At 35.6% G+C, this 14589-nt stretch overlaps 1 protein-coding gene across 1 annotated transcript; it reads right to left on the bottom strand.

Moving 5' to 3' along the window:
- Window positions 1-18: 18 nt before the first annotated feature.
- On the bottom strand, window positions 19-8533 carry LOC145894251 (DNA replication ATP-dependent helicase/nuclease DNA2-like). The gene is made up of 22 exons (XM_082982778.1): window positions 8044-8533; window positions 7832-7975; window positions 7471-7663; window positions 7142-7311; window positions 6840-7050; window positions 6537-6710; window positions 5986-6144; window positions 5544-5692; window positions 4984-5178; window positions 4822-4914; window positions 4331-4477; window positions 3767-3922; window positions 3507-3649; window positions 3056-3192; window positions 2728-2844; window positions 2235-2446; window positions 2085-2174; window positions 1659-1854; window positions 1370-1459; window positions 1016-1103; window positions 611-723; window positions 19-253 (listed from the first exon to the last, which is right to left on the bottom strand). The coding sequence occupies exons 1-22, from the start codon at window positions 8436-8438 to the stop codon at window positions 92-94; spliced, it is 3534 nt and encodes a 1177-aa protein (XP_082838904.1). The 5' UTR covers window positions 8439-8533; the 3' UTR covers window positions 19-91.
- Window positions 8534-14589: the final 6056 nt, after the last annotated feature.

Genomic DNA, 14589 nt, shown 5'->3' with positions numbered 1-14589 from the left:
TGCAAGGATTATTTTTGGTAAACACTACTACACAGCAGTTTTTGAATTCTATTACGTTGGGAGTTACAATGGACAAACTATTTTCAACATTTTATAAGACAAGAATCTGATTGTTGCTTTTTAGGTGGTCAATCATTTTCTTGCAAGGTTCATATTCACGAAGACTTCGTGTGCAGCCAACCATAACCAGTTTGTGTTTTGCCCGCGTGAGGGCGACGTTGAGTCGTCTCCAGTCGTTGAGAAGTTCTCCTTTCTGTCACAGAAATATCGATATGTTATAGCATGGGTTCTCACCCAGTGAAAATTTACGGATTGCAAGGAAATTTTTTTCAAAAAGGAATTGCTCTTTTTTATATTCAAATCTAAAACGTTTATCAATTGTAAAAGCTTAGTTTCTATTTTTAGTATCAATGATAAAAACTGAATTTTCATTGGGAAGATTTTAACTTTAAAGATCAGGTATAGGGTCCATGGAATAAAAAGAGTTTTGAGAACCACTGTGTTAGAGCATAGGCAAGTTTACACAAAACGTTACAAGTTGTGATAAATATCTAATACAGGGAAGGGCTACATCGGGATAAATAATAAAGAATGCAGCAATATCCAATACCTTTTCACCCAGTTCACCTTCCTTTGCTCGAACGAACGAAACTAATATGACACTTTTATCACGACCCTGATATTTGTCAACAGTGTTGATTTCCACATTGCTGGCGTCATCACCTGCGTCACAAATGCTGCAAATTAAAGAACCACTAACATGGGCGTATACGACACACTTGGACAAAGTACTCGCACTCTTACCCTAGTTTTGGAAAGAATTATTCGAAGCGCTATGTGTCAACTTAATTGAATTGTGATCACAATTCCAATAATAATGTTCACTGTTTTTATTGAACAAATGTTACCAATGTGAAAAAAGAGATGACACATGATAAATTGTCTGACGAAACATCTTGGTTGAAAATAAAACTTCGGTTTTCCGTCATTTCGGTTTAACTTTACGGAAATTTACCGCTGAGTTTTTTCATTTGATCCTCGATAGCTTGTAGTTGTTTTCGGAAAGGAGCGATGACCCCAATTTGAGAAGATGGACAACCACACTAAATATATTACATCGACCTCGTATTAATTAATTTGCACGTCACACGACAATAACGAATTGAATCTCGTCCTTAAACCAGTAATTCCCAGCCCTTCCACACTTAAATTTAAAAACTACTTATACAGACAGGTAGTACTACGTGACAAAAATCTAAACGAAATCGTTATCTTTCACCTTTTTCAGGTGATATACATAGGCCTCGCATTTTTTTCTTATTTGTCCCAACGTTACCCTATGAAGCGGCCCCGTGATAGAAAAAAATACCTTGATGAGATTGTCAACAATTTCATACAGAAGTTGGGCTTCGTATAAATTTTGTATTCCACCTTCCACTACTTGTTCGTAGTTGGACGACTGTTTTTAAAAAAAAAACTTTTCAAATTGTTTGCAACTTGGATGTCGCCAAAAAAATCAAAAACATGTTCATTTGGTCAAGAAATACACAGAAGTTAGTAATAATTGCGGGAGTTCAAATATTGTTAAAACTTTTCACACATGTATGAGTGCCGGTAACTATTATAAATAAGCAGCATATGAAAACTACTTGACGTACGTCACTTGTATCCAAAAACAAAACACTTGTTGTTGGTTCCACTGCTCGAATCAACCAACTTCCATTATCACAATTCTTCAGATCTTCTTTCACCAAATTTATGCGTTCCAGTTTAACTTTTGCGTTGGCGACAGAATCGTGAGCGCACTCCAGTCTTCCTTCATATGTCACGTGATTGCTGAGAGCCATGATGTCACTGTAGCAAGAACAAACGTGATAATATAAACATAAAACGAACGAAGTGGAAATGGCCACAATATGTTGCATCAAAACTTTTTTTCCATTGTAAACTGAGTGCCCGGACAACATATGTCATGGTAGTGTGAAGTGTAATATAAGTGATATATGTGGCAGTGCGGGTAACTTTCCATTACAGTTAGATTTGTTTGCAAAACATGAAATGAGTTGCTACACATGAAGAAATACCTGTTCATCCTATATTGTAAAGTCAGTTCACACAAAGCTGGTTTGTGGATTGTTAAACGACGAAACAAGCTTTCATCTGCTCCCATCAATCTGCACAAAAAATCAATTATTAATGTACAAAAGGTGCATCAAGTTCCCTATTATTTTAACCTTGCATCACTGCTGACCACTAGTGGCGGGAGTTGTTTGTGATCTCCGACCAACACAAACCGCTTGGAGTGCAAGAGAGGCGACAGACAGGCGGGTTGGGCGATCTGTGAAGCTTCATCGACGATACAAATATCGAATAAAGGTCGGGGTTGAGCAGGAAGTTGGAAGAAGGCGTGTGAATAGATAGCGAGACAAGTACAACCCACAACTCTCTGAAATAAAAGGTAGAAGCATTTTAATCCTTCGTTTGGAATTCTTTTGAATTAAAATAAGTCGTGATTGTTGGGTGAAAAATGTTTGGTAATTTTCCAAAGTTCACCTTTTATAGTTATGATCAATTATTACGTTTATTTAACACTACTTGAGTAAAATGGTCACCCAAGAACATTAAAAGTGCAGAAAAAGGTTTTCAATTAAACCCATTTTCAAACCCACGGTAAATATAGAGTGGTATTTTTACTGAATGCAAGAAAACAAGTAAAATTTTTTTTACTGCTTCTTGGTAGAGTTTCTTCACTTGCTCTGGACTTTTGCATTCCCGTGCTTGTTCCGAGTAAGGGAGAACACTGGGATGGATGGAAGAGGTTTGACCGAGTCGAAGAAAATTCACCTTGTTGGGTTTGTAAAGATACCATTGACATTCACAAAATGCACAAACACGTGTAACATAGTTATAAACTATTTAGTAATATGAACATAAATAGCAAGCGAAACTTGAACAAATTCCTAATTACCATTTTTGAATGAAATAGGAATGCTTTTACACAACTAGAAATAATGCTTGTTAAACTTAATAACTGGTCAAGTGAGTTCACACTTACATTGCACTTAACCAGTTTCAGCAGAAGATTGTCGACAGCTGAATGAGTATATGAAGAAACCAACACCCGTAGTCCGCACATCAACAATATTCGAATCATCGCAACAATCGTCGTTGTTTTCCCACTACCTGGCATACCTGCAAATCAACTCGTAAAAACCCATTCGGTTGCCATTGCCCAATAACATGACACGATTTCATCACCGAGTTATAGAAGTGACAATTTTATATGTTAAAGCAGTATATGGAAAAGTACTTGTCACTTAGAAATGCAAAACAAATATCTCTAGAAAAACATTTGCTTTACTTGTTTTAACTGCATTGTTGGAAACTTGTATTTCTGTGAGAATGTTTCAGTCGGTTTAACATAATCATTTTTCACAAATCACCCTTTAAGGTGCTCTGGGGTATTTGACCAAATGTAATTTGGAAATATGCTCTAATCTACTAACCGACCACCAGCGTGTAATCGTTGGCAAGAAGAACCCGTTTAATGGCTTGTCGCTGGGTTCTGTTCAGTCCGCGCAACATTATCGCAACTTCATCTTTAGAAGAACGAGGAATGAAATCCAGGTTGCTTCCAAATGTCGGTTCACTGTCATAACATAAGAAATATACTCCCAATAAACACCACGGAACAAATAGATTGTAAATGTTAAATAACTGTCTCTAAATAAAAACTGTTTAAAAATGATGATTTTGTGATACTCACATGTGACCAATAATGATTGATCGGAGTCGGTGAAAATGCTCATCCAGATCCATGAGAAGAGAGAGGTTACTTAGTGAAGACTGGAGAGAGATTTGGTTCATCCAAACTTGACGGTCGATGCTGTATTTCATATCAGTCGGATATTTCGAGAAATCACTGTGATTGAAAATAATGTTGTTAGTGGATTTAAAACAAAAGTCCCAAATTGCGTATAATGACATAGAAAATATGAACTGAATCATCGGTAAAGTGCAATTACAACCAAAGTTTATGCTCCAGTCAATGTTGGCGTAAAGCTCAAAAAAATCCGAGTACACTCGACTAAGAGAAAGCGAAATTCGCTTCCCGTTCGACCACAATATTAAACACGGTAGAAAAACACACAGATGAAGTGCTTTTACCTTGAAAATATTTTAATAAGTCAGAGTTTAAGGTACAGTATAAGCGTAATAAAAGGCAATCCTGTGCTGAAATATCCAGTTGACTTTATTGCACAATAATGCACCAGCAACGTGAAGCCCAAATATAGTTTATCGGAAAATATGAGTTCGGCATTTTTCTGACCGTGAAGTGCGAATGGTGACAAATTCTTTGGATATTTTGATGATGGTCCCTGAAGCAATTGCAAGGTATTCCGGTTCTCTGCCGCTGATTAAAATCCCTTCACCCAGGGAAAAAATGTGTTTATCCGCTACATTCGAAATTCCATTTCTACAAAACACCGCAAAAAAGTGTTAACCTATTGTGACTTAGAAGCTGGCAAACCACTTGTATCAGATAAACCTGCACTATCAAACCAATTATCTTACTCTGCTTTGTTGAAACGTGTTTTATCAACAATTTTTAAAATTAATAGAGACAATCGTTTTTTTTCGGTCAAATACGTTTCAGAAAATGTGAAAAATAATTGTTCGTTGGGAAATCGTTTGGGAAATTACAAATATTTAGTGATAAATTTAGCTTTTACATCACAGTTTCAAAGCCACAATGCCAAGCTGTTTTTAAAAAAATATCATAATATATCGTGTTAACATTTTTTGCCAGTTTTTTGTCACCTTTTAAATGTTTGAAAGTAAAGCTTGTCATCCTCGGGTTTTACAGGATTTCCTGCCAGACTTAATCCAGTAATGCAACTTCCTTCAGATGATCTACAATATCGCAGAACTTAACACAAAAATTTAAGGAGATATTTCATAAAATCAGAAGATATTTTAAACCTTTCTTCCGGCGTCTTGAGCCAGAATCTAAGCTGAGTATTTTTTTTCGAGCTCTCCTTGCTTTCAAGCAACATACAAGTTATCCAGTGTTCAAAATACTTAAGTTCTTCATTGTTAAGATGGGCAACAAATTGGGTCATCAACAATTCTAGGTCGTTTGCAGGCTTTCGTATGTTTTGCAATTTGTCCACAGAACTACAAAGACATATAGTTGCGGAAAATTATTCAGCACAAAGTTTGTGCATAATTTTTATTAGGAACCAGTTTTCATTAACAAATGTGTCGAATTATTCATGTGTAGGTTGAGCAAAAGTGTTTTTTATTCAGCTACGATACTACAATCACATGGTAAATAACTGCTTTTATGCATTAATTGTTAGCATTTATTGTCAAACGATTCTTAAACAAAGTTAAAACTAAGACGTATTAGGTCGAAACAGTGGCCCTGTTTGCAGTTCACTATAAATAACACTATTGGTTCTCTTGCCTATACAAAGTTTAAACTTCTCATTTTCGCTTTATGTACAGAAGTTTGAATATTGTTGAAAGAAATGTCTTACTGATAAATTAAAGAGCAGTTGCGAAGCTGAGAACAATAGTGACAAATTCGAGTGTTTTCAATAGTTTCTGGCAGTGGTTTGGTGATGTACCGGTCTGTTGCACTTTCTTCATTAATATGTTTGACGGTTTTTCTGAGATGATCAGAAATCTATGTTGCAAAAATGAATATTTTGATTAAAATTTTTTCTACATTTATTCCCAGAAAAAAAGGGTGTATTTGATCAAATGATAATTATTGCAATGATGGATTTTGCAAGACTTTAAACAAAGAATGTTTGTGGATCACATTAAGTGTAGAAAACAAATCAAAATACAGTAAGTTCAACCTTAGCTAACAGAAACAATTCACACTGCTTGCTTGCTATGAATGTAACTTGTAACACAGCAAAAGCTGATGTGAAATAATATTTAAAAATTAAAAACATGTCAAATCTATTTCACCTTGTTTCTTAGCATCAGCACACCAAGTTTATCAGATCTTTTAAGCGGAATGCTCGACATTTTTCCAGATTTAAGGTACAGCAGCAATCCAGCTGGGAGGGAATTCATTGAAGATTTGGTATTTCGTCGTTCTTCGCAGAACATGGCATACACTGCAACCTACACATCGGAATAATCAACACAGATATAATTTCATTTTCAAATATTTTCCTGAAGAATTGGGTTATTGTCTTGTTTTTAGCAAACGCACGTTATGATATATAAACAAACATTAAAACATTACGTTGTGTATTTTTTAACAATAAAAATACATTACCAAATATGCATATTTTAGCATCTATATACAGGATCAATTCAACCAAATATAGTAACTTTTTACCTGTAAAAAGACTCTCAGTTGCAAGGGTGATTTTTGTGTGCATTTTATTGCTTTTATTATTACCACTACGTAATTTTTGCAGAAACTGACGATGCTTACTTAGCGAAATCGATTTTTTACAAATAAATCTGCTGACTTCAATCTGATCCTTGTTGCTTCATGATATTTTTACCTGTAAATGATGTTCCATAGAGTGACTGTCTTTTCCTGTTTTTAATTCCAATGGAAGAATTGTTTTTTTCTGCTTTCTTGTATTCACTTCCATTATTGTAAAATCACCAGTAACATCAATTTTGCCTTTCAAACCATATTTAGGCGACCAAATATTTTCCTCTATATCTCTTACCTAATAGAGAAGCCCAATATCAATAATAAATAATACATTTACACAGTATGAGTATATCATAATTGTCAAGGTTTAATTTTTGGCAGTTTTGCCAAAACAATTATTTAACATGGTATGTATGTGTGTTACCTCATTCATTGCAATACTAGCTTTAAACTTGTGGGTCATCATTTTATTCTTGGATTGAGAATCCCAAATGTTTGGTGGAAGACAAAAGTCTATCTGTCCATTGCTTGATGGTTTTGCTATAGTCGAGAATTGATTAATCCATCGAATTATTTGTGGAATATATGTTTGTACCTCGGCAAGAATTTCATTGTGTGATGTATTTAATGTAATTCTGCACAAAAATAGGAACAAAGATACACAAAAATATTATAATCCTATTCCAAAAAACACACAAGACAATTGCCTTGTCATGAAGAACTCACATATCTGCTATAAACTGTTGGGACGTGACAATTTCTTTTGCCATACTTAACAACTCTTCTGCTGTCATTTTACCATTGTATGCAATTGCTCTTTGAAAGAGAGCATGGACAACTGTTCCAACAAACATAACCGGACTGGCTTTTGCATCATCAGGTGCTCTTTCTGTGTTCTGTTACAAAATCAAATTGCTGCTAATGTAGCTTTATGCATTTTTTTGATTAGACATTTATTTTAAAATAAGAACAAAACTTTGCTGTAAAGAAAATTTTCAAATTAAACTTAAACTTTAATAAATTAAATTAAACAAAACTCTAAAAAAAAATTTTACCTTAAACCATTCATTAAGAACAGCACGTCTCATGCAACCAAGTGAATTTGACACAGTGGTTCCACTTATTAGTTTATCAGGGTGATGAACTAGCAGATTTTCTTTTGTACTCAGGGTTATCTTATCACAGTTTAACGAAGTATTATCATGTATCACATTCACAGTATCTCCACATTCCAAATTCAATTCTTGCCTTGAAAGTAAATTGCTTTTTTGAAAATACAATTTGTCCTCCTTCAAGACAAACCTTTCACAATAAGGAATATGTTGTATATTATTCTATGGGTTTTAAGGGAAATTAATAAGCGAAAAAAATGTAATTTCTCTTTACTTCAAGAAACTTCTTTTTAAAGTGACTAACCACTGATCTTTTAGATGAATTTTGGTAAACTGCTGCGTAATGTCATGCATTGCAGAACAGGTTTTTGCTGAATATCCATAACTGTCAACACTATTTTGAACATCTACAATTTTGTACCTATATCTTGATAAAGAGTTTTCTTCACTGAAAATCATAAACAGAAAAACGGTTATGCACAAACACAAAAATCAATACTATATGCTTTAGGTAACCTTAATTTGGTTCCATCTTTGAATTTTAGTTTCATTTCATTTAAAGTATCAATTTTTTGCATTGCTTCATCAAACAAACTTTCGTCCATTTCAAAATCATCGAATACCATATCTTGAGAACGTGAATTATCTTTTTTCTTACCATCTTCAGAGATTTTTGTTAGGCTGTCAACTGGTTTGGGGTTACAACTATTCTTGCAAGATGTTGATGCATTTGTTTGTGGCTTACTTTTGCGATTTGGGCTCGGTGGTTTACAAGTAAGGTTGTTCTTGTCTTCACAATTTAATGATAGACATATTGTACCACTAGATGACTTAGACTGATGTTGATGAAAATCATCTTGTATTTTGGAGGACATTTTGTTATTGTTTATTGCTGAAGATGTTGGTTCCATTGTGGGATCAGGAATATCAACCTCAGTTTTCACCTTTTTTGTACTTTTGACTGCAAAGGGTGAATGTTGAGCTTCTGATTTTCTTTTTTCTGCAATTGACCTTAAAGTAAAATAAAAATGGACATTAACTGACAATGTTACCTTTAAGTGTGTTCTCGCTAACAACACAAATCAAAATAAACAAAAACTTCACAAACACAAGTCAACATGAAAAAGCAAATCTGTACAATATTTTTGTGCTTAGGTTGGCAAACACAAAATTTGCATGTATAATTTACCATCACCCAAAGGTCAATCAATGCAACTTTATTTGGTCAAGTTTTTATAACTTGCCGGCATTCAGATTTGGGTTTCATGAAGATGTCCATCCTTCCCTGTTTTAGGCCATCCTTACTTTGTAGAGCTTTGTGGCTTGGTTGGTTAACCGCAAATGCTGTAATGCTTTCTGCAACAACATTAAAACATTCATGCCAGAGTGCGAAAATACTTTTGTGAAAACTTACCGATAATCCGCGCAATATTAATTAGCTAATACATTAATATACGAAAAAACGTTGCAATCGTCCGCGCAATTAACGATCGCCGAAATAAATCCTCCACGCAAAAAACAAACTTTCCAATCTGGTAGTGTAGTGATGTAACAATAACATTAGTCACTTGTTTCTGTTTACGATATTTTTTCACATAAACACCTTGAATTTTTCTTGGTGGTCTCTTTGGAACTTCATGTCGTGGCATGATCAAATAAATCACTTATCCTGTACTTGTACCAGAAACTTACGTTTTCTTTCCGCTTTGTTATTTACATTCAATAAATTCGCGCGTGTATAAATTGGGAAACCCCCTATTCAGAAAAGTGTTGGCCACTAGGGAGGCGGTCCTTCTAAAATGTGCTATGTGCAACTATGTGGAGCTATGTGCAACTATGTGGAGCAATGAGCAACTATGTGCAACTATGTGGAGCTATGTGCAACTATGTGGAGTTTTGTGCAACTATATGGAGTTATGTGCATCTATGTGGAGCTATGCGCAACTATGTGAAGCTATGTGCAATTATGTGTCGCTATTTGCAACTATGTGCAGCTATGTGCATCTATGTGAAGCTATGCGCAACTATGTGAAGCTATGCGCAACTATGTGAAGCTATGTGCAATTATGTGTCGCTATGTGCAACTATGTGCAACTATGTGCAACTATGTGCAACTATGTGAAGCTATGTGCAACTATGTGAAGCTAGGTGCAACTATGTGGAGTTATGTACAATGATGTGAAGCTATGTGCAACTATGTGGAGCTATGTATAACTATGTGGAGTTATGTGCAACTATGTGGAGCTATGCGCAACTATGTGAACCTATGCGCAACTATGTGAAGCTATGTGCAACGATGTGTCGCTATGTGCAAATATGTGAATTTATGTACAATAATGTGAAGCTATGTGCAACTATGTGGAGCTATGTACAGCTATGTGGAGCTATGTGTCGCTTTGTGCAACTGTGTGCAACTATGTGGAGCTATGTGCAACTGTGTGCAACTATGTGGAGCTATGTGCAACTATGTGGAGCTTTGTGTCGCTATGTGAAGCTATATGTTGGTGTGTATGTTGTTACTTCAACATATCTTTGCGTAGTTATTGAACAGTAGCCTTTATTTTGGCATTGTCTTGCATTGTTCTCCTTAGTTTTGTTATTGTGCCATCGCTGCAACAGTGTATATTCTTTGGTTAAATTTGTTTCATTACTAGTGTTTGCAAGCTATTTTGTAAGGAAAGGTATATTGGGCCAATTGGTAAATGAGTAACCTTGGTAGTAGGCGGTTTATAAGCGCGTTGGAAGACATATCATGACCAAGGCGTAACGTTACTTTGACATTGCTATAATTTCGCCTCATGGCTGTTTTGTGTAATAAGGAGCAGGTGGTTTGGGTCGATTTTTTTGCACTTTGGCCATCATGTGTTCTGGCCATTTGATATATTTTTTTTTCACATAATGTGCTGGGTATCTGTGCTATATAGACGTTATTCTATTCGTTTCACATCCAGAAAGTGGGGAATGATTTCAGTATTCCCGTAGTAAGACTGCTATTTTATCACGCGCAGCATTAACATTGGTTGTGTCTAATTAATCATTTGCAGGGTATTCTGTTTCCCTGACAAACGCAATGAGTCTCAAATGAAGGTCGGCTGACCTTTTGGCTAGTTGTCACTGAATTATCTGTTCACCTGTGCTCTCGACTGAGATGCGGGCAGGCAGAATAATCCAAATTATAGTTTATTAAAGTAGTCTTGTTCAAAATAGCATAGAATGGAATAGAATGGTCAGAAAGGCGAAAGCGTTACCGTATAAACTGGAAGTCACGTGATATGCGATATTGTGAGAGAAAGGCAGTGTTTCACGGAAGATACTTTTACACCAGGTCACAAAGTTTTTTCCAAACTTGATCCACATATAAGCCTATGTAACATGGAAATCTGTGCGAATATCAAAGCTGCGATTTCGTGTAGTATTTTAACTTAAATATATAAACTAAAATAACTGGTGGTGGCCCTGTTCACGCCTAATCATTAAAATTCGAACAGATTTCTGATTTACACAGACTTATATGTGGGTCAAGTTTGGAAAAAACTTTGTGACCTGTGACCTGGTGTAGTAGTATTTTCCGTGTTTCACGGGAAAAAGTTCTTATCAACACAGCTTCAAGCTGGGGCGTTGTCCCACAATGCAATTGCGATGCCAGCACCCTGGGCGTTTGTTGACATACGGATGAAATGCCAAAAAGCTATGGTTGAGAGGCCCCTAACTAACTTGTATCATTTTGAAAACCGAACTAACGCTGGTTCGATGAATTGTTTGATATCTAAACCATACCCATTATTTATATATAAAGTAGTGTAATGTTTGTAGGCACATACAAAGTGACTTTTATATTAGAGATACATTTTCAGCATTCTAAATGAATTTACAAACAGCTAATTCAAATTAGTCGTACAGGTTTATATGTACCGAATACGAAAATTTAAATGAAGATTTAGGCTATGAAACATGTAGCATACAACAATCGGCACAGTAGGTGGCACTTCGCTTTCTGCAATGCTATATTTTTGGTCATATAGTATGATCTTATTCGATTATGAATGATCCCAGTCTGTCAAATAATACGTACAATTTTATTCTTACCAATCCCGTTTAACGGGGCACAAGACAGGCACGATAACTTATCTCTTGTTACATAGCAGTTCACGTGGCGAACATACCTGGCACAGAACTTAGAAGCAAATATTTGAAAGAATGAAAGGAAATGAAAAAATTCAGAGGAGAATTTCAACAGCATTTGAAGACACTATACGCTGTGTTTACGCTCGCGTTGCAACAGTTGTCGCCGGTGATCTTGACTATTTGGCATACATTAAAAATAATTATCAATCCATATAACGTCAAGCACCGATTTTTAAAAAAAGATTGCAAGAGACATTTATTATCAGTATAGGATATTTCATGCTGTCTAAGTTCCTTAAAAACTTTATCTGAAATGTTGCAATCCGCTGGTTTTTCTCTTGTGTCAAAAGCAAGTTGGACTTTGTAAATCTCGAGGCTGTGTTGAAAAGGGTGTTACCCATCTTAACGAGGTTTCTCTAGTGTGGATCCGACGGTAAAGGTTCACGATATATTCCTTGCAGAAAACGTCCATTACATATGTTGTATGTTTTTCAATGATTTCTTTCTGGTATGAGTTTTAAGGTGAACATCTCTCTTGCTTTTTTGTCGAAACGTTTTTTCGCAAATTTCACATCTAAACGGCTTTTCTCCGGTATGAATTAGAAAGTGACTTTTTAGATTCCATTTTACAGAAAAACATTTATCACATACGTTGCACTTAAACGGCTTTTCTCCAGTATGAGTTCGAAAGTGCTTTCTGAGACTGCCTTTTTCAGAAAAAGATTGGCCGCATATTTCACATTTAAACGGCTTTTCTCCAGTATGAGTTCGAAAATGGTTTCTAAGACTGCATTTTGCTGAAAAAGGTTGATCACATATTTCACATTTGAACGGCTTTTCTCCAGTATGAGTTCGAAAATGCTTTCTTAGATTGCCTATTTCAGAAAAAGATTGATCACATATTTCACATTTGAACGGCTTTTCTCCAGTATGAGTTCGAAAGTGCTTTCTGAGACTGCCTTTTTCAGCAAAAGATTTATCACATATTTCACATTTGAACGGCTTTTCTCCAGTATGAGTTCGAAAATGCTTTCTAAGACTGCATTTTGCTGAAAAAGGTTGATCACATATTTCACATTTGTACGGTTTTAAACCAGTATGAGTTCGAAAGTGCGTTTTAAGAGTGCCTTTCTGAGAAAAAGATTTATCACATATTTCACATGTGAACGGCTTTTCTCCAGTATGAGTTCGAAAGTGCGTTTTAAGAGTGCCTTTTAGAGAAAAAGGTTGATCACATATTTCACATTTGTACGGTTTTAAACCAGTATGAGATCGAAAGTGCTTTCTAAGATTGTCTTTTGCAGGAAAAGATTGATCACATATTTCACATTTGAACGGCTTTTCTCCATTATGAGTTCGAAACAAGTGCGTTTTGAGAGGACCTTTCTGAAAAAAGATTGATCACATATTTCACATTTGAACGGCTTTTCTCCAGTATGAGTTCGAAAGTGCGTTGTTAGACTGTATTTTACAGAAAAAGATTGATCACATATTTCACATTTGAACGGCTTTTCTCCAGTATGAGTTCGAAAGTGCGTTCTAAGAGTGCCTTTTTCAGAAAAAGATTTCTCACATATGTTGCACTTAAACGGTTTCTCTCCAGTGTGAGTTTGACCGTGTCGCCTCAGATCACCTTTGCGGAAAAACCTCTTTGAGCAAAACGTGCATTGGTAAAGTCTGTCGTCAGTGTGTGTCCGATAGTGCGTTTTTAGATCACTTTTTCTAGTAAATGTTTTTTCACATACATTACAGCGGAATGATGTTTCTCTCATGTGGGATTGAATATGCCTCTTCAGGTATTTTCCACTGCTAAACAACTTTTCACAAATATCGCAGCGAAAACGATTTGCTGTTGTTTGAATTTCCATTTGATCTTCACGTTTCTCGCAAATTGTGAATTTGCTGCTTGTGCAAAGTTTTTGTGTTTTCTCTGCGTCACTAGAATGTACTCATATATCCAGACAACATACGATCAGTCCCTACTCTCTGCTTTCACTTTGCACATATATGCCACTTATATAAGAACCTGCGCTAAGTATATCCTGGAAGTGAAAAGCATTATTAAAGATTTCGTTTGTTTTCCTGCAATATTTAATGATCAAAGGTCACAAAAAATACTCTTTGTGTCATCTAAAGAAGAATTTGATATTACCTCTGATGAACTTTCTATAAGTTTGACCTTCCTGTATTGATTGTTAAAACCACTTCGCAGACGTTATCATTTTTTTGAAATCTAACTTCCATTCCTACGTCATTTCAGTAACAAAATTTACGACCAAGCTCATGTAGTGAAAAGCAGCAATAATTCAAGTTACGATCAGTTGCGATAACTCACACAACCTTACAAGTTGTAAGTTACAACCGCCAGAGGCAGAAAATCATCGAACCGTATCAACGTTACACAAAGCTTCACATAGCTTCACATAGTTATACATAGCTTCACATAGTTGCACATAGCGCCACGTAGCTCCACATAGTTGCACGTAGCTCCACATAGCAATAAAATGTTTTTACTTCATGAAATCTACCTAACCAGCAACACTTCTTTCACGTGACACAAGTTAACCTTCAATTCAATTTTCAATGTTACTAGAACAACTTTGTGTCCACGCTTCTGATTTTATAAAACATGTTTCGCTTTTTATTAAAGCACCTTTAGTTCTACAAATAACATAAACAGAAAAGACATAGTTAGATGCTAAAATGATGAAACGATAAAAACTGGCCGAACAGTAGAAACCTCTGGTGCTAACATACTGGACGACGCTCTGAGCAGGTGATGCGAGTGACCTACTTTTTTATCACCACAGGCTCTTGCTTAATCAGGCGAAACAACGATCAAAAAATTATAATACGAAATCATATAAAAAATGAAATGAAATTGGCGGGGCTCGCGTAACTGACGGCAAAATGAATTTTACAAAAGCTTCACATAGC

This window comes from Ascidia mentula, chromosome 3, assembly GCF_947561715.1.
Source record: "Ascidia mentula chromosome 3, kaAscMent1.1, whole genome shotgun sequence".
Lineage (NCBI taxonomy): Eukaryota > Metazoa > Chordata > Ascidiacea > Phlebobranchia > Ascidiidae > Ascidia > Ascidia mentula.
The sequence above is the reverse complement of the archived record's forward strand: the minus strand, read 5'-3'. Positions and strand labels throughout refer to the sequence as shown.

Coding starts and splice junctions, on each gene's coding strand:
- LOC145894251 (XM_082982778.1), bottom strand. CDS start 8,438: ATGGAACCAACATCTTCAGCAATAAACAATAACAAAATGTCCTCCAAA. Junction 7,976..8,043: donor AAAGATGGAACCAAATTAAG/GTTACCTAAAGC, acceptor TATGATTTTCAG/TGAAGAAAACTCTTTATCAA. Junction 1,855..2,084: donor TTACAATATAGGATGAACAG/GTATTTCTTCAT, acceptor TTCTTGCTACAG/TGACATCATGGCTCTCAGCA.